General features: G+C 45.6%; 1 protein-coding gene across 2 annotated transcripts in view; it reads left to right on the top strand.

Annotated features, from left to right (window-relative positions):
- TPD52L1 (TPD52 like 1) overlaps positions 1–27,898 on the top strand; it is an 85,981-nt gene that overhangs the window by 31,665 nt on the left and 26,418 nt on the right. For both annotated transcript variants that reach the window (XM_072141616.1, XM_072141615.1), the window contains exons 2-3: positions 5,518–5,633; positions 16,043–16,191. In XM_072141616.1, coding sequence (XP_071997717.1) covers positions 5,518–5,633; positions 16,043–16,191 — 265 coding nt within the window. The remainder of the gene's footprint in view (positions 1–5,517; positions 5,634–16,042; positions 16,192–27,898) is intronic.

Below are 27,898 nucleotides of genomic sequence, written 5' to 3'. Positions count from 1 at the left end.
ATTAACACACAACAGTTCTACTCTCAGGCACTTCTGATAAATCTCCCCCAGGACTGTATTAGGGGGATCATTAAACAGGGATTTCATAAATCTGGTTCTTTTTGGATAGAAACAAGTGAATATTCAGGAGAAAAAAAAACTGCATTCACAGAAAAATCTGATTTGGACTTCTTACAGTGAAAATAGGTTTTTCTTGATGGATTGCTAAATTTATATAATTGCTAAAGGCAGTGAAAATGTGGATAACAAGGCTTGTATCATATCAGTATCAGAGGTGATATAGAACTAAAACTAAATCTGAACTAGAGCATCAGTTATAAATCAATACTAAAGTGGCTTTCCAGTATTCTATACTATAAGCCTGTGGGAGTATTCTACTCTAACCTCACCATTCTGAAATTGATGACCTATGTTATCGAACAAGTAGAGGTGCAGGCTGACAATCAGGAGTAAAGTTAAAGGGGGTTGGCTCCTATTAGCAAACTTTACTAGACCTTTACAGTCCAAAAGTGAGAAGCCCAGACACACTTTCCAGTTATCACCTGTGCCTTAGACCTGATACGGTTTAAATGTATCCTTTTCCTTTCTGGCAGCAGGAACAGCTACCAATTCATAAAGATGAAGGAATCCAGCAGTTTTCTTTCAAAAAAAAATCACTCCATCTTTATTTCTTCATTATATTAGAATTACAGAGTCAAGTATTCCATAGTCATACCAGCCACACATTTCAAGTTCTTGCACACCCTTTATCTTGGCTCAAAGTTTGTGCCGTACTGCCTTTAAACAGATGCAGGGGGCGAGGAGCTGCGCGCCGAAGATTACATGGTAGGCGGAGGAACGAGGCTATTGGGGTGTGGAGTAGCCGCGACTAGTAGCCTTATGTCCGGCTATTCCACACCCCAGTAGCCACTTAAAAAAATTTGCATATACAGGCATTAAAGTTTACTAAAGGATAGCCAGGATGTGAGGATTAGCCCAAAAAGGGCTATCCTCGCGTCCCATTCATCAACCTACCACTCGTTCTACCTTTATAGGTAGAATCGTGGTGGTAGGTTCCCTTTAAGAAGTGAATGCTCCACATTTTTGTTGCACGCAACTGTTTTGTGGCACGGCTAGACTGTTCTTCACACAACTAAAATTTCTGCACTGAAAGGGGTGTTCGGTGCTCAGTCTGACCCTGTGCCAGATTTAACATCCAATGTCAGACAGAATTGTGTCGTACGGCTTCACAGAAGGTGCATATTCTGTCACAAGGGATAGACAGGAGGCCACCCCCATTCCCTACAGATAGCGTGGATCAGATCTAAGAGGTTAGGTACTTACTCTTCTGCAATTTATATAGCAGGTGAGCTATAAGTACTTTAATGATTTAAGAATAATATTTGGGGAAAATTGATAAAATTACCGTAAAGGCAGTAAAATGTCAACATAAAGAGTCCTAGTTATGACTTTATATTCTGTATTTTACACACTAGGAACCTCTATGACTAATTACATGACTCCTTGAAAGTACTATTGTGGGTGGTTGATGTAAAGTATATAACACTTCAATACACTTTACTACACACTTCCATTAGCTTTCAAAAAGTAATAAGAAAAATCCCACTACTCCATGGTGTCCGCCATAGTGTACAACAGCTGGAAGAAAAGTAAATACAGTAGGTATGTGATAAATCTGAGCAATAGGAAAGTCTTTGGATTTATAATTCAGCTCACCTGGTGATGCGAGGTGCTTACAGCACATCCAAATAAGAAAGATCCCAAAGAATGAACCAGCTAAATCCACTTGGATTTATTGATAACATCTTCCTAAAACCACAACCCCTAACAACGCAACGACATAGAGAGTGGGACCACCTTTTTTGAAAAAAAAAAAAAAGGTGACAGCTGTTTAATATGGATAACATTAACCCTTTTTATTTAAAGAAATCAATGTTTTATTTTTACATACTTGTAAAAGTGCTTTTCTCAGTGGCTTAAAGGAAACCTGTCACCACATTTTCACAAATACAGTTAGTGCCAGGTTCCCATAGACTTCTATTAACTCACTAACACCCTTCTTTTAGCTAAATATAGCTTCCCTTACATCACCATTTATCAACTTTATCTTATATTACCTGGCATTAGAGGGGCGTGTCCTGCCCAGCCCGCCTCTCCAATTTATACCTCCCCATGTCCCAAGCCTCTACAACAATATCAAAAGTATTTTTAAATAACGGTTATCCTTTAACATTTAGGAACATTAACAGTACCCATTAAAGGGAATCTGTCACCACATTTTTTACAAATACAGGTAGTGGCAGGTTCCTATAGAGCCCTAGTAACTATCTGGCACACTGTTTTTAGCTAACAATCGTTTCCTTCAGATCCCCATAAAATCAGCGTTATAATCTTGCCTGGTATCTATGCATCTTTGGAGCAAGTCGAGGGGGCGTGGCGTGATGTCATGTGACCAGGGTGACATCATCAAAGGTCCTTAAGCTACTTAAAATTAGCAAACTTGTACATATCTGACCACATAAAACAATCACAGCAGCTTCTACTCCTCGCCTTGCTGTACCCCTTGTACATATCTGACCACATAAAACAATCACAGCAGCTTCTACTCCTCGCCTTGCTGTACCCCTTGTACATATCTGACCACATAAAACAATCACAGCGACTTCTACTCCTCTCCATGCAGGATGCTGTGATTTCATGAGATATATGCTTGGTGTACAATTTCTAATGGTACAAAAGCTATAGGACCTGCGATGATGTCACCCTGGTCACATGATATTACAGCTGCATACAGAGAGGATGGAGAGGAGCTGCTGGATTCAGCCCAAGGAGGCCACGCCCACCTCGACTGGCTATAGACACGGTTAGATACCAGGTAAAACTATAAAGTTGAAAATATGGGAATCTAAGGGGGACAATTTTTAGCTTAAAAGAAAGTTGTCAGCTGGTTTTTGCAATGGCAGCCAGGAGTTTCCATTTTCACTTCTGCCTCTTAAGTAAAATACTCCATGTTACAGGAAGGAAATACTTTCTGACTTTAAATATTTCAATAAATACATTTATGTAAATACATTGCTGGATCAATGTCCCATTTTTAAGAAGCTACTACCCATAAGTGCAATTGAACTTTTCAAAGAATCAACAATCATTAAGATCTTATTGCTGTTCCATGGTTTCACTGTTCTTACATTGTAGAAAAACGATGATAACAGTGAAAGCTTCTGTCCAGTATGTGTGGAGGATGTTCCCTTCTTGTCTAGACCAGGGTACAAAACATTACTAGAAAGATCTCTGTAAACATTTAAAAAACTTTGCATCCCTGTATTGATACTGACACCTGTAACATTTTTATACTTCGCTTTAGGGCGCTGTGTAAGGGCGGATTCACTCCATTGTGTGTTTCTGTTTTGCTTCCGTTGTTTGTACACACCGTTTTTTTTACCACATCCATTATGCTTCAGTTCTTCGATTTTTTTATGTCCACAAAAAAACTTGAAGGTTTAACATTGGTTAAAAAACTAACACTGGTTCACCAAAATCACCAGTGGAAAAACGGATATGTCATCTTTGTGGACCCATAAATGTCTATTTCCTTCTATGTTCTGCATGCGTGGAAAAAAAACTGAAATGTGAAAACACCCATAGAAAATAACAAAATAACCATGCAGTGTGAAAGAGCCCTAAGGTGTCATTTTTTTTTCTGGACAAAGCTGACGTTTACATTAATACTATTTTTAGAACTGTACAGCCTTTTGCTAACATTTATTACATGTTTTTAATAGAAAAGTGTTGATTTAGGCATGTGGGTGTTTTTTCTGTCAAAGCGTTCTCTGTATGGGAAAATTACTTTTATGTATTGATAAATTGTGCATTTTTGAATGCATAACAGAATGCATAACGTTTTATTTATTTATTTGTTCTAGAGAAAAGGGGGAATTATTAAAATTTTTACTTCTTTCTATTGTAAATAATTTTACCTTAAAAAAAAAAAAAACTCAAATACTGTTTAGGTCATACTAAGGCCCCTTCCACACTTGCGTTGCATATCACGTCAGAGTTTGATCAGGGTGCGATCAGTGTTTGGTCAGTGAAAAACGCACATTTTGCATCAGAGTGCAATCAGTTTTCAGTCAGAGTTTTTTCAGTGTCTCAGTTTTTCACGCGCGTTTTTGATGCAATTTCAATACAATTTCAATGCGTTTTTCACGCGCAGGTAATGCGCATGAAAGGACTCAGGACTGAGCTCTATCTTTTATATGGCAATTGATGCGTGAAAAACACATTGCACTTGCATTGCACTTGCAAGTGTCTCAGAGTGCAATGCGTTTTTGATGCATCTCCATAGACTTGTATGGTGCGTTTTTCACGTGCGTGACTTGCAAAAGTAGAGCATGTCGAGATTTAAACGCGCGTTAAAAAAAACGCGCGTGTGCGTGAAAAAAAATGCAAGTCTGAAAAGACCCATTGATTACAATGGGTCAGAGTGCAATGCAAGTTCTGCGCGTCAAAAGCACACGCAGAAAACGCGCGTGAAAAACGCAAGTGTGAAAGGGGCCTAAGGGTATTTAAGCAATACCACTGTCAGGACCGGCTCCAGGTTTCAGTAGGTCCCTTGGCGACTGAGTCTCAATAGGCCCCTTAGCAGTGAACTCACATGGTGGCATTAAAAATTCAGAAACAAAAACAGTCTCCTGTTCCTTTGTTTCTCATACTAAACATCTCCATCATGGTTATTTTATATAAGCCTCCCTAACACCCTATGGATTCATCAGATACAGCCCCCCTAACACTTGTGGATTCCTTATGTACAACCTTTTATTGGACCCCCAGCAGCCCTGGGCCCCAGGACCTGCCCAGGTGGGCCCAGTGTGGCCCTGACCAGTGTATTTAAGTATATTGTGAATGTGCTGCTCTACAATTGCCTCCTGTAGACTGTATGAATGAAGGCCGAATGACAGCCATGACAGTCTCTCAGATGCAATGGGTAAGCAGTGGACGGCATGAAATATTTTGCTGTCTATGCATCCCCACTGTTAAGGCGCTGCTGTTGGGGTTTGACTGGAAGTTAAAGGAGTTCTAACAGCACAAACTAGGATTTTAAGCCAAGCACACTAACATGCAAGTGTGTGCAACTCTGACAGGACACACTCTACTTTAAGCTTCTTATGCCCTTGTTTTTAAGGGGGAAAATAGGCTTTAAATTATGTAAATGAGCCTAAGGGGCTCCTGGTTACATTTAAGCCTATGAAGCATCTCAGGCAAAAAAAGGAAAAGAAGAACAGATGCTGTCAGGGGGGACACACACCAGAATGTCAGTGTGCTTGGTTTACAATCCTTCATCCTGGTGGTAGATGTCCTTTATCGTCAGGTGTCTGCAGTATAATACAACAGGGTTCCACCTTTTTGGAGAGGGCACAGCACGTACTGTATAAAGTCGTCATGCAATAGGGAGGTGGTTAAACATGTAATCCATATTGACTGGTTTCTGATAATAGCATTATGGTTTCTTCTTTACAGATCTCTTGGATACTCAGCCTTTGCAGGAAACAGATGAGGAACTTACAGCTGAAATTGACTATACAGAAATAATATCTGAAGAAGAAAAGGAAGAGCTAAAAAATGAACTGACCAAGGTATTCCCTAATTTCTCCATCTGCATTTATTATTCTTTTTAAGTACGTAGGAGCAGAGAAAATTTTATTTGTACCACAATAGTTCAATGAAATATTCCCAAACATGTCTGATTAATAGAAAGATAAATGAAGGCTACTCCTTTCATTTAATGCCAAGTAAATACATGTATTTTCTCATCTGTACATCAGTTAGCACAAAGCCAGCAAATGTAACAGCCAGCACATTAAGATTTTGGACTGTTTTTGGCAAACTAAACTATGTGATTGGCAAAGGTCCCGTCAGTGCTGTAAATGTAGCAGCATGAAAATACCAGTGTGTTGGGCTGTGTTCACATGATGCATTTGTATTGCATTTTAAAACACATTGCAATTGATTGGAGAGTAAAACACCACGAAAGCATATGCACACACGCAAGTATCACCATGATCTGAATAGTAAAAGGTGTTTGGCCATAAAAGAAAGTTTCTAAATCTTAATCTCCTGGTGATCCTAACATGATAAAGATAACTTGTAATCACTTACTTTGCAATTCTCATCAGTTTTAGCGGTTTATGATCCTATCTCTGCATCAGCTGCCCAGCCTAAGATTCAGATCTGTGACCGTGGACTAAATAAGCAGTTACATGGTGCAGAACAGACTCTTCCTCTAAGCAGATTTCTCTGTCTGCAGTGTACACACAGCACTGCTATGTGACATCTAACCACACACACAGCACTACTATGTCACCTCTAACCACACACGCACACCACTATGTCACCTCTTACCACACACACACACACCACTGCTATGTCACATCTAACCACACACACAGCACTACTATGTCACCTCTAACCACACACACACACCACTATGTCACCTCTTACCACACACACACACCACTGCTATGTCACCTCTTACCACACACACACATACCACTATGTCACATCTCTGCATCAGCTGCCCAGCCTAAGATTCAGATCTGTTACCGTGGACTAAATAAGCAGTTACATGGTGCAGAACAGACTCACACATAGCAATGATGTCACATCTAACACACACACACCACTGCTATGTCCCATCTAACCACACACATAGTACTGATGTAACATCTAACCACACACATACCACTGCTACGTCACATCTAACCACACACATAGCACTGATGTAACATCTAACCACACACATACCACTGCTATGTCACATCTAACCACACACACAGCACTGATGTAACATCTAACCACACACATACCACTGCTACGTCACATCTAACCACACACATAGCACTGATGTAACATCTAACCACACACATACCACTGCTACGTCACATCTAACAAGACACACAGCACTGATATAACATCTAACCACACACATACCACTGCTACGTCACATCTAACCACACACATAGCACTGATGTAACATCTAACCACACACACACACCACTGCTGTGTCACATCTAACCACACACATAGCACTGATGTAACATCTAACCACACACATACCACTGCTATGTCACATCTAACCACACACACAGCACTGATGTAACATCTAACCACACACATACCACTGCTACGTCACATCTAACCACACACATAGCACTGATGTAACATCTAACCACACACATACCACTGCTACGTCACATCTAACCACACACATACCACTGCTACGTCACATCTAACCACACACATACCACTGCTACGTCACATCTAATAACACACATAGCACTGATATAACATCTAACCACACACACCACTGCTACGTCACATCTAACCACACACACACACCACTGCTGTGTCACATCTAACCACACACATAGCACTGATGTAACATCTAACCACACACATACCACTGCTGTGTCACATCTAACCACACACACAGCACTGATGTAACACCTAACCACACACATACCACTGCTAGGTCACATCTAACCACACACACAGCACTGATGTAACATCTAACCACACACACCACTGCTACGTCACATCTAACCACACACATATCACTGCTACGTCACATCTAACCACACACATAGCACTGATGTAACATCTAACCACACACATACCACTGCTACGTCACATCTAATAACACACATAGCACTGATGTAACATCTAATCACACACACCACTGCTACGTCACATCTAACCACACACACAGCACTGATGTAACATCTAACCACACACACACACACCACTGCTGTGTCACATCTAACCACACACATAGCACTGATGTAACATCTAACCACACACATACCACTGCTATGTCACATCTAACCACACACAGAGCACTGATGTAACACCTAACCACACACATACCACTGCTACGTCACATCTAACCACACACACAGCACTGATGTAACATCTAACCACACACACCACTGCTACGTCACATCTAACCACACACACAGCACTGATATAACATCTAACCACACACATACCACTGCTACGTCACATCTAACCACACACACAGCACTGATATAACATCTAACCACACACATACCACTGCTACGTCACATCTAACCACACACATAGCACTGATGTAACATCTAACCACACACACACACCACTGCTGTGTCACATCCAACCACACACATAGCACTGATGTAACATCTAACCACACACATACCACTGCTATGTCACATCTAACCACACACACAGCACTGATGTAACATCTAACCACACACATACCACTGCTACGTCACATCTAACCACACACACAGCACTGATGTAACATCTAACCACACACATACCACTGCTACGTCACATCTAACCACACACATAGCACTGATATAACATCTAACCAAACTCATATTACTGCTACGTCACATCTAATAACACACACAGCACTGATGTAACATCTAACCACACACACACACCACTGCTATGTCACATCTAACCACACACACAGCACTGATGTAACATCTAACCACACACATACCACTGCTACGTCACATCTAACCACACACACAGCACTGATGTAACATCTAACCACACACATACCACTGCTACGTCACATCTAACCACACACATAGCACTGATATAACATCTAACCAAACACATATTACTGCTACGTCACATCTAATAACACACACAGCACTGATGTAACATCTAACCACACACACACACCACTGCTATGTCACATCTAACCACACACATCACTGCTATTTCACATTTAACCACACACACAGCACTGCTATGTCCCATCTAACCACACACATCACTGCTATTTCACATTTAACCACACATATCACTGCTATGTCACATCTAACCACAGACGGTATTTATTGTTAACAATTACCTTCTTTTCCCCTTTCCCTATTTATGTCATGAGATGGAAGTAAGATCCCTTTTAACAAACTCAGCTCTGGTGCCTCCACTAATCGATCAAACACACACTCAGGACTGCTATGTCTTGTTTGGAGAGCTGCTCTCCTCTTCACACTACTGCACAGGGAGTTCCTCTGGCTCTAGTGATCTCTACCTCCTCCTCCCCTTGCTCCTGCAGTACAGTACAGTGTTCATGTGAGAGGTGCAACACCCTCGCCAATGCAATGGCGAGGTAGTGCTTGCGAATACGTCCCACCTGTAGGTAACACCACATTACACTACATGGTCCTTATAGGATCAAGGGGAAATTGCAGTGGTTAATCCTGCCTGGCAAGGCAGATGTTAATATGTGATGTAATTTCTATCATCCAATGTCTGTGTTACATCCTGTCTTTGTGCACTGAGAGGTAATTGGAGGAGCAGCCACCACCTGACCAAAGGAAGGTAATAAAACCCCCTAGCCTGGAATGTTCTAGAGGAGAAAGAGAGAAATCTCTCTCAGGAGAGAGACCGGTCCTAGTCAGGCCCTCTGGGTCTGCAGGACGCAAGCAGAGAGTAGTTAGCTGAGCAGCAGCTCAGAGTCTCTAGCACACCAGACCAGCGCAGGAAGAGCCTAGCCCCTGCCTGAAGTGGAAGATAAGACTAGAGGTAGTGTAGTGAGGAAAGGGGTATCATCCTACCTTCAAGGGTGATACCTGAAGAGATCCAGGACCGAGCTGAAGCCTCCTCTAAGGACACAGCTGCCTCCCAGCCTGCCCTATACATCCAGGCTGGTGAACTACATCCTGTGGCTCCCTCCAAATACCTCTCCAGTACTCCACCTGTTAAAGACACGTTGTCTGCAGTTCCTGCCGGTTGCAATAAACGAACTGTAAGTTGTTTTCTTCAACCTCTGTCTCCGTCTGGTCCCTGCTGCTACAACTACCCTCATCACCGGCACCCTGTCCATCACCCAGAGACTCTCACTCGGGACATTAAGGGGTTGCCCCAGGGAGATCCGCTATAGCAGCCGCTCCCTCATCTTTTCTTGCCAACACCACCCTGCCGGAGACCTGCCAGGCTGTAGGACAGCCCTCCGGATCCCCTGTACCAAGCACCGTGACAATAGCGTGCTTTGGCCGCAACCGCCAGCCACTCCGGTACCGCGGGCCCCGGCTGTCTCCAGGCCTCACCTCAAGGGCTAGGCCCCGGTGGGGGATGTTGCAAGTGGCGTCCACGAACAGGATATATACTTCTGTGCCTTATCCTGGCACTAAAGACTGTACTTTATTAAGAAAAAGACTGTGCTGCCTAACCCTGCTGCCATCCGGGTTAGGCCCAAGTAATTGTGTGTTTCTGGATTGAACTGTGTTAATGCTGCCACGTGCTGTCGAGCGCCGCTCCAGCACTCAAGAGGTTAATCCTTGCAAGAACTGTGTCAGCTCTGCTACATCCGGCGCTGCCGCGCCTGAAGAATTTACCTCAGAAACTGTGGCGCAGCAAGTAATTCCAGCCCGCCAAAACTTTCACTGGCGGGAAACCCAGAGACATCGCTAAGCTCCGCCCCCTGCGCGTATGGCGCGAATCCTGCCTCAGCGCGCTGTGGCGCAGCAGAAAATTCAGCCCGCCACAACTCCTGGCGGGAAAGACTCAAGCTCCGCCCTCTGGCGCGAAACTCTCCGGCGCTGCAACGCCAGAGAGAGCCCACGAGGTACCTCAGAGTCAGCGCAGCCGCCATCCAGCATCAAAGAGGTTAATCGGCCATCTTGGATTTCTCCACGTGCTGTCTCCTGTCCTGCCGACATGCCGCACAGCCTCCGAGATGAAGAACCAAGTGTCGCATGGCTTGCCCACGAGCCTCGGGCCCCTTCCTTTGCTGCACCGCTTACTGCTGTCTCCCGTACGCAGTCTCCAATGGCGGATTCTCCACAGCGGCTGCCTCCTCCGATTCCGGACCTCCAGAGGACCACCGCGGATGTGAGTACCATGGCCCCCAGGGCCTATATCACAGTGACTGTTACTATATCTCCCTTAGCCCCGGCTGGGGTACAGTCCGGCCTCCCTGCAGAGGGTCAACATCTCCCCATAGGAGGCCCGGCTACAAAAGGGACTCTCTTAAAGGGGCCTGACCCCTTATCTAATGCTGCTGACCGTCCTGCGGAGTATCCAGGACCACCTGCTAAGAGGCCCAGGCTGTCCGGTGAGAACGCCCTGCTAGCTACAGAGGTTACCACCGCCAGCGCAACAGCGCCGCCAAGAGCTACAGGTCAGTCCAGGAACAACAATCCTTCAGCTGTCAGCAGTGAAGTTACAGCTCCTGCGGTCATCATCATGCGCTCCACAGCGCCCCCAGCTACAGAAGGTCAGCCAGAGAAGTGCCTGCCTCCTTCCTTTGCTGAGATGCCTGCCGCCGCAGATGACCTCCCTGCTGTTCCAGCTCCAGCTTCTGGGTGTTCCAGGTCAGCAGTTCCAGTGTCTACCACCAGATGTCTTCAGGTGACAGATCTCAACACTGCTTTCTTCACCCAGGCTGATGATGTCCATGCTGCAGTTCCTGCTTCCATGCCTCCAGCCATTGCTCTTGAGCAGCAAGATTAACCCCTGAAGGGCTGTAGCCCTCTCCAGGTACTATGTCCTTTGTACATATTGGGGCAAATTTACTTACCCGGTCCATTCGCGTTCCAGCGGCGGCTTCTCCGCTCTGGATTCGGGTCCGGCCGGGATTTAATAAGGTAGTTCTTCCGCCGTCCACCAGGTGGCGCTGCTGCGCTGAAAGTAAACTCATCGCGCCGGAATGCACCGAGCTGGACCAGGTGAAGGTAAGCGGTCCTTATGCGACACATTTTCGGTTTTTAAATGCGGCGGTTTTTCCGAATACGTCGGGTTTTCGTTCGGCCACGCCCCCCGATTTCCGTCGCGCGCATGCCAGCGCCGATGCGCCACAATCCGATCGCGTGCGCCAAAATCCCGGGGCAATTTAAGTACAAGCGGCGCAAAACGGAAATATTCGGGTAACACGTCGGGAAAACGCGAATCGGGCCCTTAATAAATGACCCCCATTGTGTGTATTTACCTCCACTTTCCCTAAAGAGCCAGAGACTGTCCTGAGACTCTTACCCTTATTTATCTCAGTCAAGAGATTATACACTGTCATGTGCTATGATAGCACCCTTCCTCTGCCACAGCAGAGATTTCTTCAAAGGACTCTGTCCCTCTCCAAATAGAGGAGACCCTTTGTTTCTTCAGTGCACTTTTCCCCACATCAAGGGCTGTACCCAGAAGATGGACTTTGTCAGTAGAGACCTTCTGTGAGACTTTTGCCAGATACTCCAGGGAAAAGTTGCTATGTCTATTGACTACTATTTTGCACTTAATGCCTTCCTTTTAGGTATGGACATTCTGCATGCACTTTTTATGCCTTTCCTTTGCAGGGAATGAGACATTTGCTACCATGCTACTCTGAGTAGCCTATCTATCTGTAACGTTATGTTATAAGATGTGTACCCATTGGGCTGCTAAGCCAATGTGAGTTTACAAAAATATTTGCACCCTGTCAATATATGCCAGTAGTATGCATTAACCCTTTCATAGGCTTTTCAGGTTGTAGTGTGGCTGTGTCGGACCGTCTTTTTGTGTGAAACACTGACCGCTACCTGATCCCTCAAACTGAGGTTTGCACATGGGGGTAGTCCGTAAACTGCGGGTCCTACGGGGACCGGGGGTGTTACAGAGATAGCACCTGGATGCCACCCATACATGGGTAAGGTTGTCAGTCAGGAGGTACTCATGTCGCATATGCTCATGCAATGCAGATAGACACCTTATATAATTGCCGCCAGGGAAGAAGCGTTGATCAAACAAATATACAGGCCTTGGTGCAAGGAGTGGATTACAGGACATGACACCACACCTTTCCTACTGTACAGGTCGGTTTAATGGCGTCAGCGACCAACTGTCATACAGCTATATTTTTGTCTTAGTCCGACACCAACCCAGGTGCCTGTCTCCAGGACCATGGGCGGTTTGTCCCTACACCTCACACAGCCTGCACTTCCCAGAAGTGCCCTTAGCCCCCACTGTGCTCCAAACCATCTGTAGTCGAGCCGAGGGCGGCTCTTTCAATTGCCCCCGGGGTATGCAACACCCTCGCCGATGCAATGGCGAGGTAGTGCTTGCGAATACGTCCCACCTGTAGGTAACACCACATTACACTACATGGTCCTTATAGGATCAAGGGGAAATTGCAGTGGTTAATCCTGCCTGGCAAGGCAGATGTTAATATGTGATGTAATTTCTATCATCCAATGTCTGTGTTACATCCTGTCTTTGTGCACTGAGAGGTAATTGGAGGAGCAGCCACCACCTGACCAAAGGAAGGTAATAAAACCCCCTAGCCTGGAATGTTCTAGAGGAGAAAGAGAGAAATCTCTCTCAGGAGAGAGACCGGTCCTAGTCAGGCCCTCTGGGTCTGCAGGACGCAAGCAGAGAGTAGTTAGCTGAGCAGCAGCTCAGAGTCTCTAGCACACCAGACCAGCGCAGGAAGAGCCTAGCCCCTGCCTGAAGTGGAAGATAAGACTAGAGGTAGTGTAGTGAGGAAAGGGGTATCATCCTACCTTCAAGGGTGATACCTGAAGAGATCCAGGACCGAGCTGAAGCCTCCTCTAAGGACACAGCTGCCTCCCAGCCTGCCCTATACATCCAGGCTGGTGAACTACATCCTGTGGCTCCCTCCAAATACCTCTCCAGTACTCCACCTGTTAAAGACACGTTGTCTGCAGTTCCTGCCGGTTGCAATAAACGAACTGTAAGTTGTTTTCTTCAACCTCTGTCTCCGTCTGGTCCCTGCTGCTACAACTACCCTCATCACCGGCACCCTGTCCATCACCCAGAGACTCTCACTCGGGACATTAAGGGGTTGCCCCAGGGAGATCCGCTATAGCAGCCGCTCCCTCATCTTTTCTTGCCAACACCACCCTGCCGGAGACCTGCCAGGCTGTAGGACAGCCCTCCGGATCCCCCGTACCAAGCACCGTGACAATAGCGTGCTTTGGCCGCAACCGCCAGCCACTCCGGTACCGCGGGCCCCGGCTGTCTCCAGGCCTCACCTCAAGGGCTAGGCCCCGGTGGGGGATGTTGCAGAGGCATCCGAGGAGACAGGAAGACCCGCCCAACCATGGTCAGGACTGATTTTATGACCGTAACAAAACACACAATAAATAATGAAAGGTTGGAGTTATATCTGTGAAATAATGTATCTTTGTTAATAACAATGAATTAGCGAATAATGTGGATTGAATTTATAGATGTGTTGGAGGGTGCCCAAACTTCAACCCAAAACCCACTTATTTATTGCAATATTCCAACACAAAAATTTAAAGGAAATCTACCATCAAAATCAAACATGAAAAACCAGGGAAACTTATTCATAGATCCAGGCAATGTGACATTGGTAATCTTCTTATATTTGTTGTCCATGGCCTCCTTCTAAAATGAACTTTTAAAATTGTACTAATGAGCCTGAGGGGCTACCCTAGCCCCTGTGTGATCTGGCTTTACAGACCGTTATACTGTCTCAGTATAACAGGGCAGTGCTTCTGGACAGTGTAACACCCTGTGAAGATGTAGATCGAAAAGCCTTTGGTAAAAGTTGATTTTAGAAGGAAGGAGGCCATGGCTAACAAATATAAGAAGATTACCACAGTCACAGTGCTGGATCTATGAGTAAGTGTCCCTGGTTTATTATGCTTGACTTTGAAGGTAGATTTCTTTAAAGCAGTAACTTATTGCTCTCGGCTCTGCTACAGCCTTCAATGAAGTCAGCATCAGTACTGTTAAAAGGAGTGAAAATGTGGATTATCATTGGAGCTTCTCATCAAGGCCTCCGAAGGAAGAATCCACAGGGCCACAACCTTTTTTCTAAGGCCACAACCCTTTTCCAAAGGCCAAGCCACCTGAAGGCTGTTAGACTAGTTGGAAAAATGTCAAAAGGTCTAAGGGCGCGGTCACACTGGACATTTTGGCTGCGTTTGCAAACACAGACCAAACTGCACCCACCGGGGCGGTCAGCGGCGTTTTTATGGAAACGCCTGCAATCTGGAACAAGCTGCCGGTGTCTTGCATTACTTTAATGCAAAACACCGGCGGCTTGGTGCAAAGACAGCCAAAACGTCCCTTGTGATTGCTCCCTAAAAGTTAATTTTTTTTCACTCAAATGTGGCCCGATCCCATGGGCTGCACAGTGCAGTGGATGGGAGTCCTTAGAAATATGTTACAAGGACGTCCCATCTGCCAGCTGAACAGCGTTGCCGGAAATACTGTACTGTACTGTAAGGGTTCCGGCACAGCTGTTCGGCTGGCAAAGGAAACGTCCATGCATTATATTTCTATATAATGAAGGGACGCTCGTCCACTGCACTATGTGCAATCCATGGGATGGGGATGGGCTGCACAATGGAGGTGTTATTCATTATGTAAAGGACAGGGCTGGATGGTATACAAATAAATATAACAGATGCAGTTGTGGCCCATAAATATTTGCATAAATATTATATATTTATAATGCATATATATTATTAAAGACAATGACCCACATTTATTAAAGCCCCTGCCCCACTTTTATGTCTGACTTTGCAGGTTCTTTTCAGTGCACACTGCTTGCACATGTATTTATAAAGTGTGTTGCGGCTGCACTGTACCCTACACCACCCAAAATTCTGCACTAAAAGGGGCGTTCTGGTGCACAGTTGGACCCCCACATTTATGATGAAATGTGTCACACTCTCTTTGTTAAAGGTGCACCAAAAAAAGTTGTCACACTCAGTCAGAGCAGTGCAGGGGGCGCCAGATCCGTGAAGAATGGGCGCCACAGATCATGAATCTGGCGCACCTGCACGTACTCCACAGGAAAAGTGGACCTAGTGCAGTTTTAGTGTTTTAGATAAATGTGGGCCAATATATGTACAGTACTTATTTTAAAAAAAATAAGGGAATATAGATGAAAGAACAGGACAAGTACAGGAAATACTGTGGGCTTCATCTAAACATTATCAACACAGCAAAAATGACACAAAGCCCTTGAATACCATTGTGTTCCAGCTACTCTTGATTTTGCCTTCTTCTGTTTGTATAGTTGGAAGATGAAATTGTTACTCTACGTCAAGTGTTAGCTGCCAAAGAGAAGCACCTGGCGGAGATAAAGCATAAGCTGGGAGTCAGCATGATGAATGAGCTAAAGCAGAACTTCAGTCGCAGCTGGCATGATGTGCAAACCCATTCTGCGTAAGTGTCTAGCTCTGAATCTATATAACCTCAATAACTGTCATCACCTCAGTGTTTACTACTTACACATGTGTGGTTTTTTCATTGCTATTCATAAGAAGAGATAACACGATGTGCCATTGAGTGGAGGGCAGCAATTGCAGCTAGCCAGCCTGCCATCTTCTAAATAACCCTACAAGGAAATACAGTTTTCTAGAGACACCTTTCCTGCCTTCTGTGACCATAATAATTGTAATTATTATGCAAATGAGCATCTCGGGGTCTGGATGTGTCTGCTAGGGGAACTGCCCCTTTGACTGAAATTGCCAGTAGAAAGTAGTAGAAAGAATCTGAAAAAGATAACTGATAAAGCAACAAACGAGGCCAAGTCTTTAATGCACAAAGTGGCTCATTTGCATGGTGAAACAAATTTCCTTTGAGGGCACGGTTACACAGTGCGTTTTGGTTGCGTTTTCATTGCGTTTTGAAACACAATACAACAGCTGAGATTAGGTCATTTGCCTGATTACATTACTATTAAGATTTGCGCTTACAAAACACATGTGTTAACAAAGCACAAACATAAACACATTGTTAACTCATGTGTTAACATTGCATTTACACTGCATTTTGTATACGCAAATGCTAACAGTAATGTAATTAGGTAAATTACCTCATCTGAGCTGTTGTAATGAGTTTAAAAGGGGTATACTATGTGCATTAAAGGGGTATTCTCGTCTGGGCATTCACATTCAATTTCTTTAAAGGGAACCTGGAGACCCATTTTTAGCACTCCCCCAGTCCCCACAGGGCATAGTACATACACTGCCAAAGTGTTTTTTTTATTAAAAATTGGTTTTACAGAAAAAAAGATATGTTATATTGTACCTTTCATTAGAATCTGCTGTGTGACTAGGCAGTTGCCAAATGGGAGGGTCTGGAAAGGAGCAGTTCCCCCCCCCCCACCCTTGGGGAACAGCTACTCCATGTGATCTTTTCAAATATATGAAAACACCCATCACTGGGCTTAGCGCCGCCCCCTGGTCCTCTACAGCCAATCCTGAGTGTGGGGAGTTATTCATATATTTGAAATGGTCACATGTTTCCCAACAGTGGGGGGGGGGGACTGCTCCTTTCCAGCCCCTCCCATTTGGCAACTGCCTAGTCACACAGCAGATGCTAATGAAAGGTACAATATAACATATCTTTTTTTCTATAAAACCTATTTTTTATACAAAAACACTTTGGCAGCGTTTGTACTATGCTCTGTGGGGACTTGGGGAGTGCTAAAAATGGGTATCCTGGTGACAGGTTCCCTTTAAGCTGCCGTACATAAAGATTTCTTCAATTAGATGTTATTAAAAAAATGTTCCTGTGTGAAGATAATTTCCCATAAATGTAGTCATTTGGGCCCTGAGGCCTTATGATCTGCTTTAACATTGTGCTAATGTAAACGCATTGATTACACAAAGTAAATGTTTGATGTTAACATTGTGTTTCATGAACACTGTTAACACAATGTTAACAAAGAGTTGAAGCAAAACAATTCGCTATTGAATTTTGTTTGAAAACGCTTTTTGCAGATGACGTGTGCAAATCCTCAGGACAAAAGAATCTGTGGACATTTGTCTGTGTAATGACGTCATTGGCGGGTGGACTTTCACTCACCCATCACCCATGTGTAGTGGCTGTAAACATTCTCATTTCACGATGTGCATGAACACTAAACTAGCTCTGAAGAGCTTGAGAAAGCGGTGTGTAAGGTGTGACAATGGCTGTGGTTTGTTCATCCTTCCCCCTGCTCCCACTTTCCCTGGCTGTCTCCCTGTCATCAAGAAGAAATTAAATAAAGCTTGGAAGAATTAGAATGCAAGCAAAACACAAAAAATAAGATTGTTTTTTAGAAGTTATTTCTCCATAATTAGTAATCACATAAATAAAACCTTGGGTAATTGCCTTGAAAATCACCTCTGCAAATCATTGAAGCTTGTAAACTGCTAATTGATTGAGAGAATGAGCATGGAGTATTGGGAAGCCACAGCTGGTTATTCCTGCCTGTGTTGTAAAAAACCTGTGTGCACTCAGCACTGGCATTCAGGAGGAATCACGTCTACAATGAAGAAAAAGAATGGATCACTGGGTTATAGCTACTAAGAGGTTGGTCCAAGATTGAAATAGTAAAGACATTTATGGAACTGGATAAGGCCAGCATTGTGTGTTGCTTACCAACAATTCAATGCGAATGAACTAGAGGTAAATATGAGTAGGTGTAAAACATAGGTATTATTTCTTTTGTAGGTTTTCTTTATATTTTAATAGTGTACCAATTTGCTAAAGATTTTAATTAGTTGAAACAAATTAGAAACTTGACTGACCAATCAGTAAACAAGGAAAAGAAAGTCATCGAGGAGTAAGGGCTCTTTCATTTTAGCGATATTTTTCACATCAGTTCAGTTCCATGGGTGCCTAACAAAGCAGTGCCTAACAGGGAGAAAACGGATGCATCATGGAGACAAAACAAAAGAAAAACAGAGACAAAACGCCATGAATACGCACCTGAAGCTGAGCACCAACTGCAATGTGAAAGAGCCCTATAACCTATCCTTACTGTGTCCCACAACATAGTGGGGGACATTAACTTAAAGTGTCGGTGTCTGCATTGGCTTTGTTACCGACCTGCTCTCGGAAAGAAGATACACATTTAATATTGTGGAGCTGTGCAGAGACATTTCTGGCGCCGAGACCATTTTCTGTCCCTGGGACCAAAATCTGTCCCGAGCACCAGAAATGTGTCCAACAGTCCCTGCTAGACCAGTTTTCTTTTGGTCTACTTTCCGCCAGTTTACAGCGCCCAAAAAGGGCTGCGACACATATTAATTGTGTCTGAGTTTCCACTCTGCCAAAGCCACGCCCCTTTTCGGAGAAGAGTCGGAGCAGACGGAAAAAGTCATTTTTTCTGTCCCCAACAGCTAATAAATAGGTAGGAGAGCAGAAGATGCGGTGAAAGCGCCACAAAACTGGCGGAAACACCATAGTAAATGTCCCCCAATGTCTTGCATCTGCCTCTTTCTCACTGGTCCTGTTTTTTGTATCTTACTGTAGTACAGTTCCCTTCACATTGTTCCTACAGTATATGTCAGGCTCCAGGGGTAGTGGACCCACTGGACTACCACGGACGAAGATGTAAGCCGACACCTGGGAGCGGACACTAAGTGGTACCCGGTTTTCACCAGAGCCCGCCGCAAAAGGGGTTGGACTTGCTGCAGCGTGGTACCACCAGGTCGGGGATGTAGCGGCAGATCAGGACAAGCAGCACAGGAGCGAAGTCAGGAACGTAATCAAGGTCACAACAGTTTTAATTCACAAGGCAAAGAATACAGCTCTCTCTCAGGCATAGACCACAAAGATCAGGCAGGAGTCACAGAAAGGGGCTGGAAATTTATCAGAGCAGGCGGCTGGCCAGCACCAATTGTAGGCATGATGGCCCTTAAAATATTAGGTAGCGCCGCGCCCTAGGACATGGGGACGCGCGCGCCGAAGCGTGGGGACTGACGCTGGAGCCAGGGAAGGTAGGTTACAGTGCAGGATGGCTGGGGAGGCACAGGGGTGCACCTGCGACTTGGGTTATAGGTCGCAAGAGCACCCGTGCCCGTGAAAGTATACATACATAGTCCTGCAAACAATGATCCCCAGGTAAGCTCTTCAGCTGCACATGGCTTTTACTGCTGATTAGAGATGAGCGAGCACTAAAATGCTCGGGTACTCGTTATTCGAGACGAACTTTTCCCGATGCTCGAGTGCTCGTCTCGAATAACGAGCCCCATTGAAGTCAATGGGAGACTCGAGCATTTTTCAAGGGGACCAAGGCTCTGCATAGGGAAGCTTGGCCAAACACCTGGGAACCTCAGAAAAGGATGGAAACACCACGGAAATGGACAGGAAACAGCAGGGGCAGCATGCATGGATGCCTCTGAGGCTGCTTAATTGCACCATTATGCAAAAATTATGGGCAACAGCATGGCCATGACAGAGTGACCGAATGAGGCTAGATAGCATCTAAAACATCCAATAATTGACCCTGACACTATAGGGGACGGCATGCAGAGGCAGCGGCAGCAGTGGCAGGCTAGAGAGTCTCATAGCGACATACCCTAAATGGACTCAGGTTTCACCAAAGGAGGTGAAATGATTTCCTATGTGAACAAAAGGTTGACGGTATATTTAGTCGATAACACAGCATGGTGGCGACATAGTGGCCAAGTTCCATAACGTATCTGTTGAAACACCCGAAAAATGAGTCTGACACAGCTCTTTTGATAAGGGGACGACATGTGGGGGCAGCCATGGAGACGACTTCCATGATTAAGAGCAACAGTATGGGGCATTCATATTGCGCTGCTATGATTGCAACTTCAGGTCTCCAGCATGGCGGCGACAGATGGGCCGAGTTCCACTATGTATCTGGTGAAACACCTGAAAATTCTGCCTGACACAGCTCGTTTGATAAGGGGACGATGTATGGAGGCAGTGAACTGGTAGTAGATTAAAGGTGCTGCAGTTAAAACTATGTTAGTTGGATCTTGAGATGGAGCTGGCGCTCCGCTGCCAGGCGAGCTTTCGCCAATCCAATCCCCTGTCTCTAGGCTACTCCCCAAACAGCACTTCTAAGAACCTTTTGTATAAGATCAAGTGTAGTAGCGTTCTTATAAGTTTAGGATATGGCGGGTGAGAGGAATGTAAACAGATGCGCAAGAAGCGCTGAAATAATATCGGTAAATGATAAAAGTTTGCCAGTATATTTTGTGGATTACACAGCAGGGTGGCGACAAAGTTAACAAGTTTGATGTGGAAGCCATGAAAACAACCCAAAATTCTGCCTGACACAGCTCGTTTGATAAGGGGACGATGTATGGAGGCAGTGAACTAGTAGTAGATTAAAGGTGCTGCAGTTAAAACTATGTTAGTTGGATCTTGAGATGGAGCTGGGGCTCCGCTGCCAGGCGAGCTTTCGCCAATCCAAGCCCCTGTCTCTAGGCTACTCCCCAAACAGCACTTCTAAGAACCTTTTGTATAAGATCAAGTGTAGTAGCGTTCTTATAAGTTTAGGAAATGGCGGGTGAGGGGAATGTAAACAGATGTGCAAGAAGCGCTGAAAAAATATCGGTAAATGATAAAAGTTTGCCAGTATATTTTGTGGATTACACAGCAGGGTGGCGACAAAGTTAACAAGTTTGATGTGGAAGCCATGAAAAATTCTGCCTGACACAGTTCGTGTGATAAGGAGACCATGTATGGAGGCAGCTATATGGACGACTTTTGGAGGCAGCTATGGCGATGACGTGTGGAGGTAGCAATGGAGACAACGTGTGGAGCCAGCTAAAAAGACGACATGTGGAGGCTGCTATGGAGACAATTTAATTTGGATAGTGCCTGTATGTGGCAGTCCAAAAAAGTTTTCAAACCAGAGGAGCAGGTAGGTGGTCCTCCCGAAAAATTAAATAGATTGAGTGCCTGTATGTGGCACTCCCAAAAATTGCTTAAAACAGAGGACCGGGTAGGTGGACCTCCAGAAAAATTAAATACATAGAGTACTATAGCTAGAGCCAGTTGGCCCTGGCAAAAAATAGCCAGTTTCCTATGCTTTAGTGTACAGGAGAAGGAGGACAATGAGGAGGAGGAGTGCATACATTATTCAGGTTGAGCTTCTTTCACCTGGTGGAGAATGAAAATCCGGAGAAATCCAGGCTTTATTCATCTTGATAAGCGTCAGCCTGTCAGCGCTGTCAGTCAACAGGCCTGTACGCTTATCGGTGATGATGCCACCAGCTGCACTGAAAACCCGCTCGGACAACACGCTAGCGGCAGGGCAGGCAAGAACCTCCAAGGCGTACAGCGCCAGTTCGTGCCACATGTCCAGCTTTGAAACCCAGTAGTTGTAGGGAGCTGTGTGATCATTTAGGACGATGGTATGGTCAGCTACGTACTCCCTCACCATCTTTCTGTAAAGATCAGCCCTACTCTGCCGAGACTGGGGACAGGTGACAGTGTCTTGCTGGGGTGACATAAAACTGGCAAAGGCCTTGTAAAGCGTACCCCTGCCAGTGCTGGAAAAGCTGCCTGCTCGCCTACTCTCCCTCGCTACTTGTCCCGCAGAAGTACGCCCTCTGCCGCTAGCGCTGTCAGAAGGGAAATACTGTTTCAGCTTATGCACCAGGGCCTGCTGGTATTCATGCATTCTCACACTCCTTTCCTCTCCAGGGATGAGAGTGGAAAGATTTTGCTTGTACCGTGGGTCCAGGAGAGTGAATACCCAGTAATCGGTGCTGGAATAAATTCTTTGAACGCGAGGGTCACGGGATAGGCAGCCTAGCATGAAATCTGCCATATGCGCCAGAGTCCCAACGCGCAAGAATTCACTCCCCTCACTGGCCTGACTGCCCATTTCCTCCTCCTCCAACTCCTCTTCTTCTGCCCATACACGCTGAACAGTGAAGGACTGAACAATGGTCCCCTCTTCTGTCTCGCCAACATTCTCCTCCTCATCCTCCTCCAATATGCGCTGAGTAACAGACCTAAGGGTGCTTTGGCTATCAACAAGGGAATCTTCTTCCCCCGTCTCTTGTGACGAGCGCAAAGCTTCCGACTTCATGCTGACCAGAGAGTTTTTCAACAGGCCAAGCAGCGGGATGGTGAGGCTGATGATGGCGGCATCGCCACTGACCATCTGTGTTGACTCCTCAAAGTTACTCAGCACCTGACAGATATCAGACATCCACGTCCACTCCTCATTGTAGACTTGAGGAAGCTGACTGACCTGACTACCAGTTCTGGTGGAAGTTGACATCTGGCAGTCTACAATCGCACTGCGCTGCTGGTAAACTCTGGATAACATGGTTAATGTTGAATTCCACCTCGTGGGCATGTCGCACAACAGTCGGTGAGCGGGCAGTTGGAGGCGGCGCTGCGTTGCCCTGAGAGTGGCAGCATCTGTGCTGGACTTCCTGAAATGCTGAATGCGGCGCACCTTCGTGAGCAAATCAGACAGATTGGGGTATGTCTTGAGGAAACGCTGAACTATGAGATTTAACACATGGGCCAGGCATGGCACATGTGTCAGTCTGCCGAGTTGCAGAGCCGCCACCAGGTTACGGCCGTTGTCAAACACAACCATGCCTGGCTTCAGGTTCAGCGGTGCCAGCCACAGATCAGTCTGCGCCGTGATGCCCTGTAATAGTTCTTAGGCGCTGTGCCTTTAATCGCCTAGGCTCAGCAGTTTGAGCACCACCTGCTGTCGCTTAGCGACGGCACTGCTGCTGTGCCTAGAGCTACCGACTGATGGCGCCATGCCCACGGATGGTAATTCGGGGGAGGAGGTGGAGGAGGGGTGGGAGGAGGAGGAGGCATAGTAGGCCTTTGAGACCTGGACCGAGGTAGGCCCCGCAATCCTCGGCGTCGGCAGTATATGACCAGCCCCCGGGTCAGACTCGGTCCCAGCCTCCACCAAGTTAACCCAATGTGCCGTCAGCGATATATAGTGGCCCGGCCCGGCAGCACTCGTCCACGTGTCCGTGGTCAGGTGGACCTTGTCAGAAACGGCGTTGGTCAGGGCACGGATGATGTTCTCTGACACATGCTTGTGCAGGGCTGGGACGGCACATCGGGAAAAGTAGTGGCGGCTGGGGACCGAATACCGAGGGGCGGCCGCCGCCATGAGGTTTCGAAAGGCCTCGGTCTCTACCAGCCTATAGGACAGCATCTCCAGGCTAAGCAACTTGGAGATGTGGACGTTGAGGGCTTGGGCGTGTGGGTGGGTTCCGCTATACTTCCTTTTGCGCTCCAGCGTCTGGGGTATGGAGAGCTGAACGCTGGTGGATGCTGTGGAGGATCGTGGAGGCGAAGATGGGGTTTTCGCACGGGAGGTGTTTGGGCCGTGGTCCTGGGCAGGGGGCTGACTAGCAGATGACACAGGGGAAGGAGCAGTGGTGTGCCCGGCCGGAGGTGAACGGGCTTGGTGCCATTGAGTGGGGTGTTTAGCATTCATATGCCTGCGCATACTGGTGGTAATTAAGCTAGTAGTGGTGGAACCCCTGCTGATTCTGGTTTGGCAAAGGTTGCACACCACAGTCCGTCGGTCATCCGGTGTTTCTTTAAAGAACCTCCAGACTTCTGAAAATCTTGCCCTCGCCATGGGAGCTTGATTACGGGCAACATTTGGCGCTGATGCACCAGCTCTGGCCCTGCCTCTCCGTCTGGCCCCACCACTGCCTCTTCCAACCTGTTCTGCTATAGGACTCGCCTCCGACTCAGAAGCACTGTGTTCACCCGGCCTATCAACCCAGCTTGGGTCTGTCACCTCATCATCCTCCGATCCCTCAGTCTGCTCCCCCTGACTTCCTGCACTGACAACAACTTCACCACTGTCTGACAACCGTGTCTCCTCATCGTCCGACACCTCTTTACACACTTCTTCCACTACGTCAATAATGTCATCATCACCCACAGACTGCGACCGGTGGAAAACCTGGGCATCGGAAAATTGCTCAGCAGCAACCGGACAAATGGTTTGTGACTGTGGGAAGGGTCCAGAAAACAGTTCCTCAGAGTATGCCGGTTCAAATGCCAAATTTTGCTGGGAGGGGGCAGACTGGGGGGAAGGAGGCTGAGGTGGAGGAGCTGGAGGAGTGCTGATTTCGGTGACATGGGTGGACTGCGTGGAAGACTGGTGGACAAATGGCTAGAAGCATTGTCCGCAATCCACGACATCACCTCTTCGCACTGTTCTGGCCTCAACAGTGCTCTACCACGAGTCCCAGTAACTTGAGACATGATGAACCTAGGGAGTGTAGCTCTGCGGCGTTCCCCTGCTCCCTCATCAGCAGGTGGTGTCTCACCCCGCCCAAGACCACGGCCTCTGACCCCTGCAGTAGTTGGACGCCCACGTCCACGCCCTCGTCCTCTACCCCTAGCCCTCGGGTTAAACATTTTCAAAATTAAAGTGTAAACTTCAAATTTTTTTTTTTTTGTGTTTTTTTTTTTAAAACAAAACGATGCTATCCTATTGCTATGGCTAGTTTCTAACCTACACTGACAGCACACAACTGGATTTTGTGCTGTGCCAGATGACTTTGAGTTATAAGAGAAATAAACGTAAAAAATAAATAAATCAGCAGACTGTGCCTAATTCAAATCAAACCCCTAATAAATTGTCCCACTTCGGTGTTAAGGTGGATGTGTGTGTCACTAAGAGCTAAACACAACGGTCGCAGGTCTCCCTGCAAATTCCTCACAATATGTTACTAGCTGCACTACTAATGCCAGCAAGCCCAGCCACAAGCAAACCAAAAAAAAAAGGAAAATATAACGCTATTGTAGGCCTAAATAAGCCGTTGGGGTTCTCCTATGGCTATTTTCTAGCCCACACTCAAAGCACACTGCTTTGGCAGATTAATGTGAGTTCTAAAAAGAAATAAACATAAAAAAAAAAAAATCAGCAGACTCGGCGTAATTCAAATCAAACCCCTAATAAATTGTCCCACTTCGGTGTTTGAGGTGGATATGTGTGTCACTAAGAGCTAAACACAACGGTCGCAAGTCCCCCTGCAAATTCCTCACAATATGGTACTAGCTGCACTACTAATGCCAGCAAGCCCAGCCACAAGCAAACCAAAAAAAAAAGGAAAATATAACGCTATTGTATTCTATTGAGGTGGATATGTGTGTCACTAAGAGCTAAACACAAGTCTCCCTGCAAATTCCTCACAATATGGTACTAGCTGCACTACTAATAGCAGCAAGCCCAGCCACAAGCAAACCAAAAAAAAGGAAAATAAAACGTTATAGCCTAAGAAGGGCTGTTGGGTTCTTTGAGAATCACTCCTGCCTAACAGTAAGCTAATAGAACACCCTAACGCTTTCCCTGACCAGCAGCAGCTCTCTCCCTAGCGGCATCCAGACAGAGAATGATCCGAGCAGCGCGGGCAGCGGCTAGTCTATCCCAGGGTCACCTGATCTGGCCAGCCAACCACTGCTATCGACGCGTAAGGGTACCACGTCATGCTGGGTGGAGTGCAGAGTCTCCTGGCTTGTGATTGGCTCTGTTTCTGGCCGCCAAAAAGCAAAACAGCGGGAGATGCCATTTTCTCGAGCGGGCGAAGTATTCGTTCGAGCAATGAGCAGTTTCGCGTACGCTAATGCTTGAACGAGCATCAAGCTCGGACGAGTATGTTCGCTCATCTCTACTGCTGATATAATGAAGTAGGTTTGTATAGGGCATGTAAATATACATTTACATACCCTGTCTCTGTGTAGAATAATGTAATGACTCTTGTAGTAGTGTGACATGGCTATGCTCTCTAGTCATTCCTCAGGGGATTATTCCATATAAAAAAAATAAAAATCTGTCCCTGGCAGGTGAAATGTATGGCTACTTTCTGTCAGGATGGTGTTCTCAGCTTCTTCCAGCATATTTCAACTGTGCATATTGGGTATACAGGAGAGTGTGGAAACATACTATAGTGGAAGAGATTATCTCACAATACTCTGTATCAATGTGCCATGATCTAATAGTTTCACTGTAGTGACATGCGCCGACCTTGTGTGAGGTAACAGTACAGGATCCTAATTACATATACAGGCGGGTCCCCTACTTAAGAACACCCGACTTACAGACGACCCCCAGTTACAAACGGACCTCTGGATATTGGTAATTTACTGTACTTTATCCTTAGGCTACAATAAACAGCTCTAACAGTTATCACAGGTGTCTGTAATGAAGCTTTATTGATAATCCCAGTTCTTATGACAATCCAACATTTTTAAAATCCAATTGTCACAGAGACCAAAAAAATTCTGTCTGGGGCTACAATTATAAAATATACAGTTCCGACTTACATACAAATTCAACTTAAGAACAAACCTACAGACCCTATCTTGTACGTAACCAGGGGACTGCCTGTACTTGCAATATACTGTATGGTGATTGCTACATCTTTTTGAAAAGGTTCCAATAAGTAAAATTATCAACTTGATGACTGGCATTTGTAGCACATCCTAAAGATTGGTCATCAATGTCAGTGGGGTTACTGCCGAACTAATCTGTGGGGGTGTTGAACCCCCACCAATCAAATATTGAGGACCTATTCTATGTCATCATCCATTTTAGCTTGGAGAACCCCTCCTATATATCCAGTGGGCAGTTGTGCTGTGGACCATTTTTGGCATAGGCCCCCATGGCCTACTATAAAGAGAAAACATTCCCCCAGAGTACCATGAATCAGAGTCTACCTGATCTAAGTTCTAAAAAACCATGGTCAATAGAGTTTTCAGCATTTAAGAGTTTGAGCTACCATCATATATTGGAAACCCTGCAGAGATTGGTTGAGGGGTGCTTTTGTCTTTACATGACATGGTTTATTAAAGGCCATTTGTATGACTAAAAATTGTCATTAAACAAATTATCAAAAATAATTATATTCCCCAATAAAAACATCAAGTCCCCCCCCCCTTCTCACAAAAAAAAAAACTTTAAAGTTCATTGACATAAAAATAGGTAAATTGATGGGGCTTGGAAAGCAGTTGTGTACATAAACATACTAGAAAAAATATACTTATCAAGCAGTAAAACTTCAAACACAGGGAATAAATGCTTCATGTTATTTAAACCTCATTGTGAATAACATAAAAAGCATAAAATACAACTTGCATTTTCCCCATACAATTCCAAAAAGCC

Source organism: Engystomops pustulosus, chromosome 3, assembly GCF_040894005.1.
Source record: "Engystomops pustulosus chromosome 3, aEngPut4.maternal, whole genome shotgun sequence".
Lineage (NCBI taxonomy): Eukaryota > Metazoa > Chordata > Amphibia > Anura > Leptodactylidae > Engystomops > Engystomops pustulosus.
Note: the sequence above shows the minus strand (reverse complement) of the source record. Positions and strands in the feature narration are given on the sequence as shown.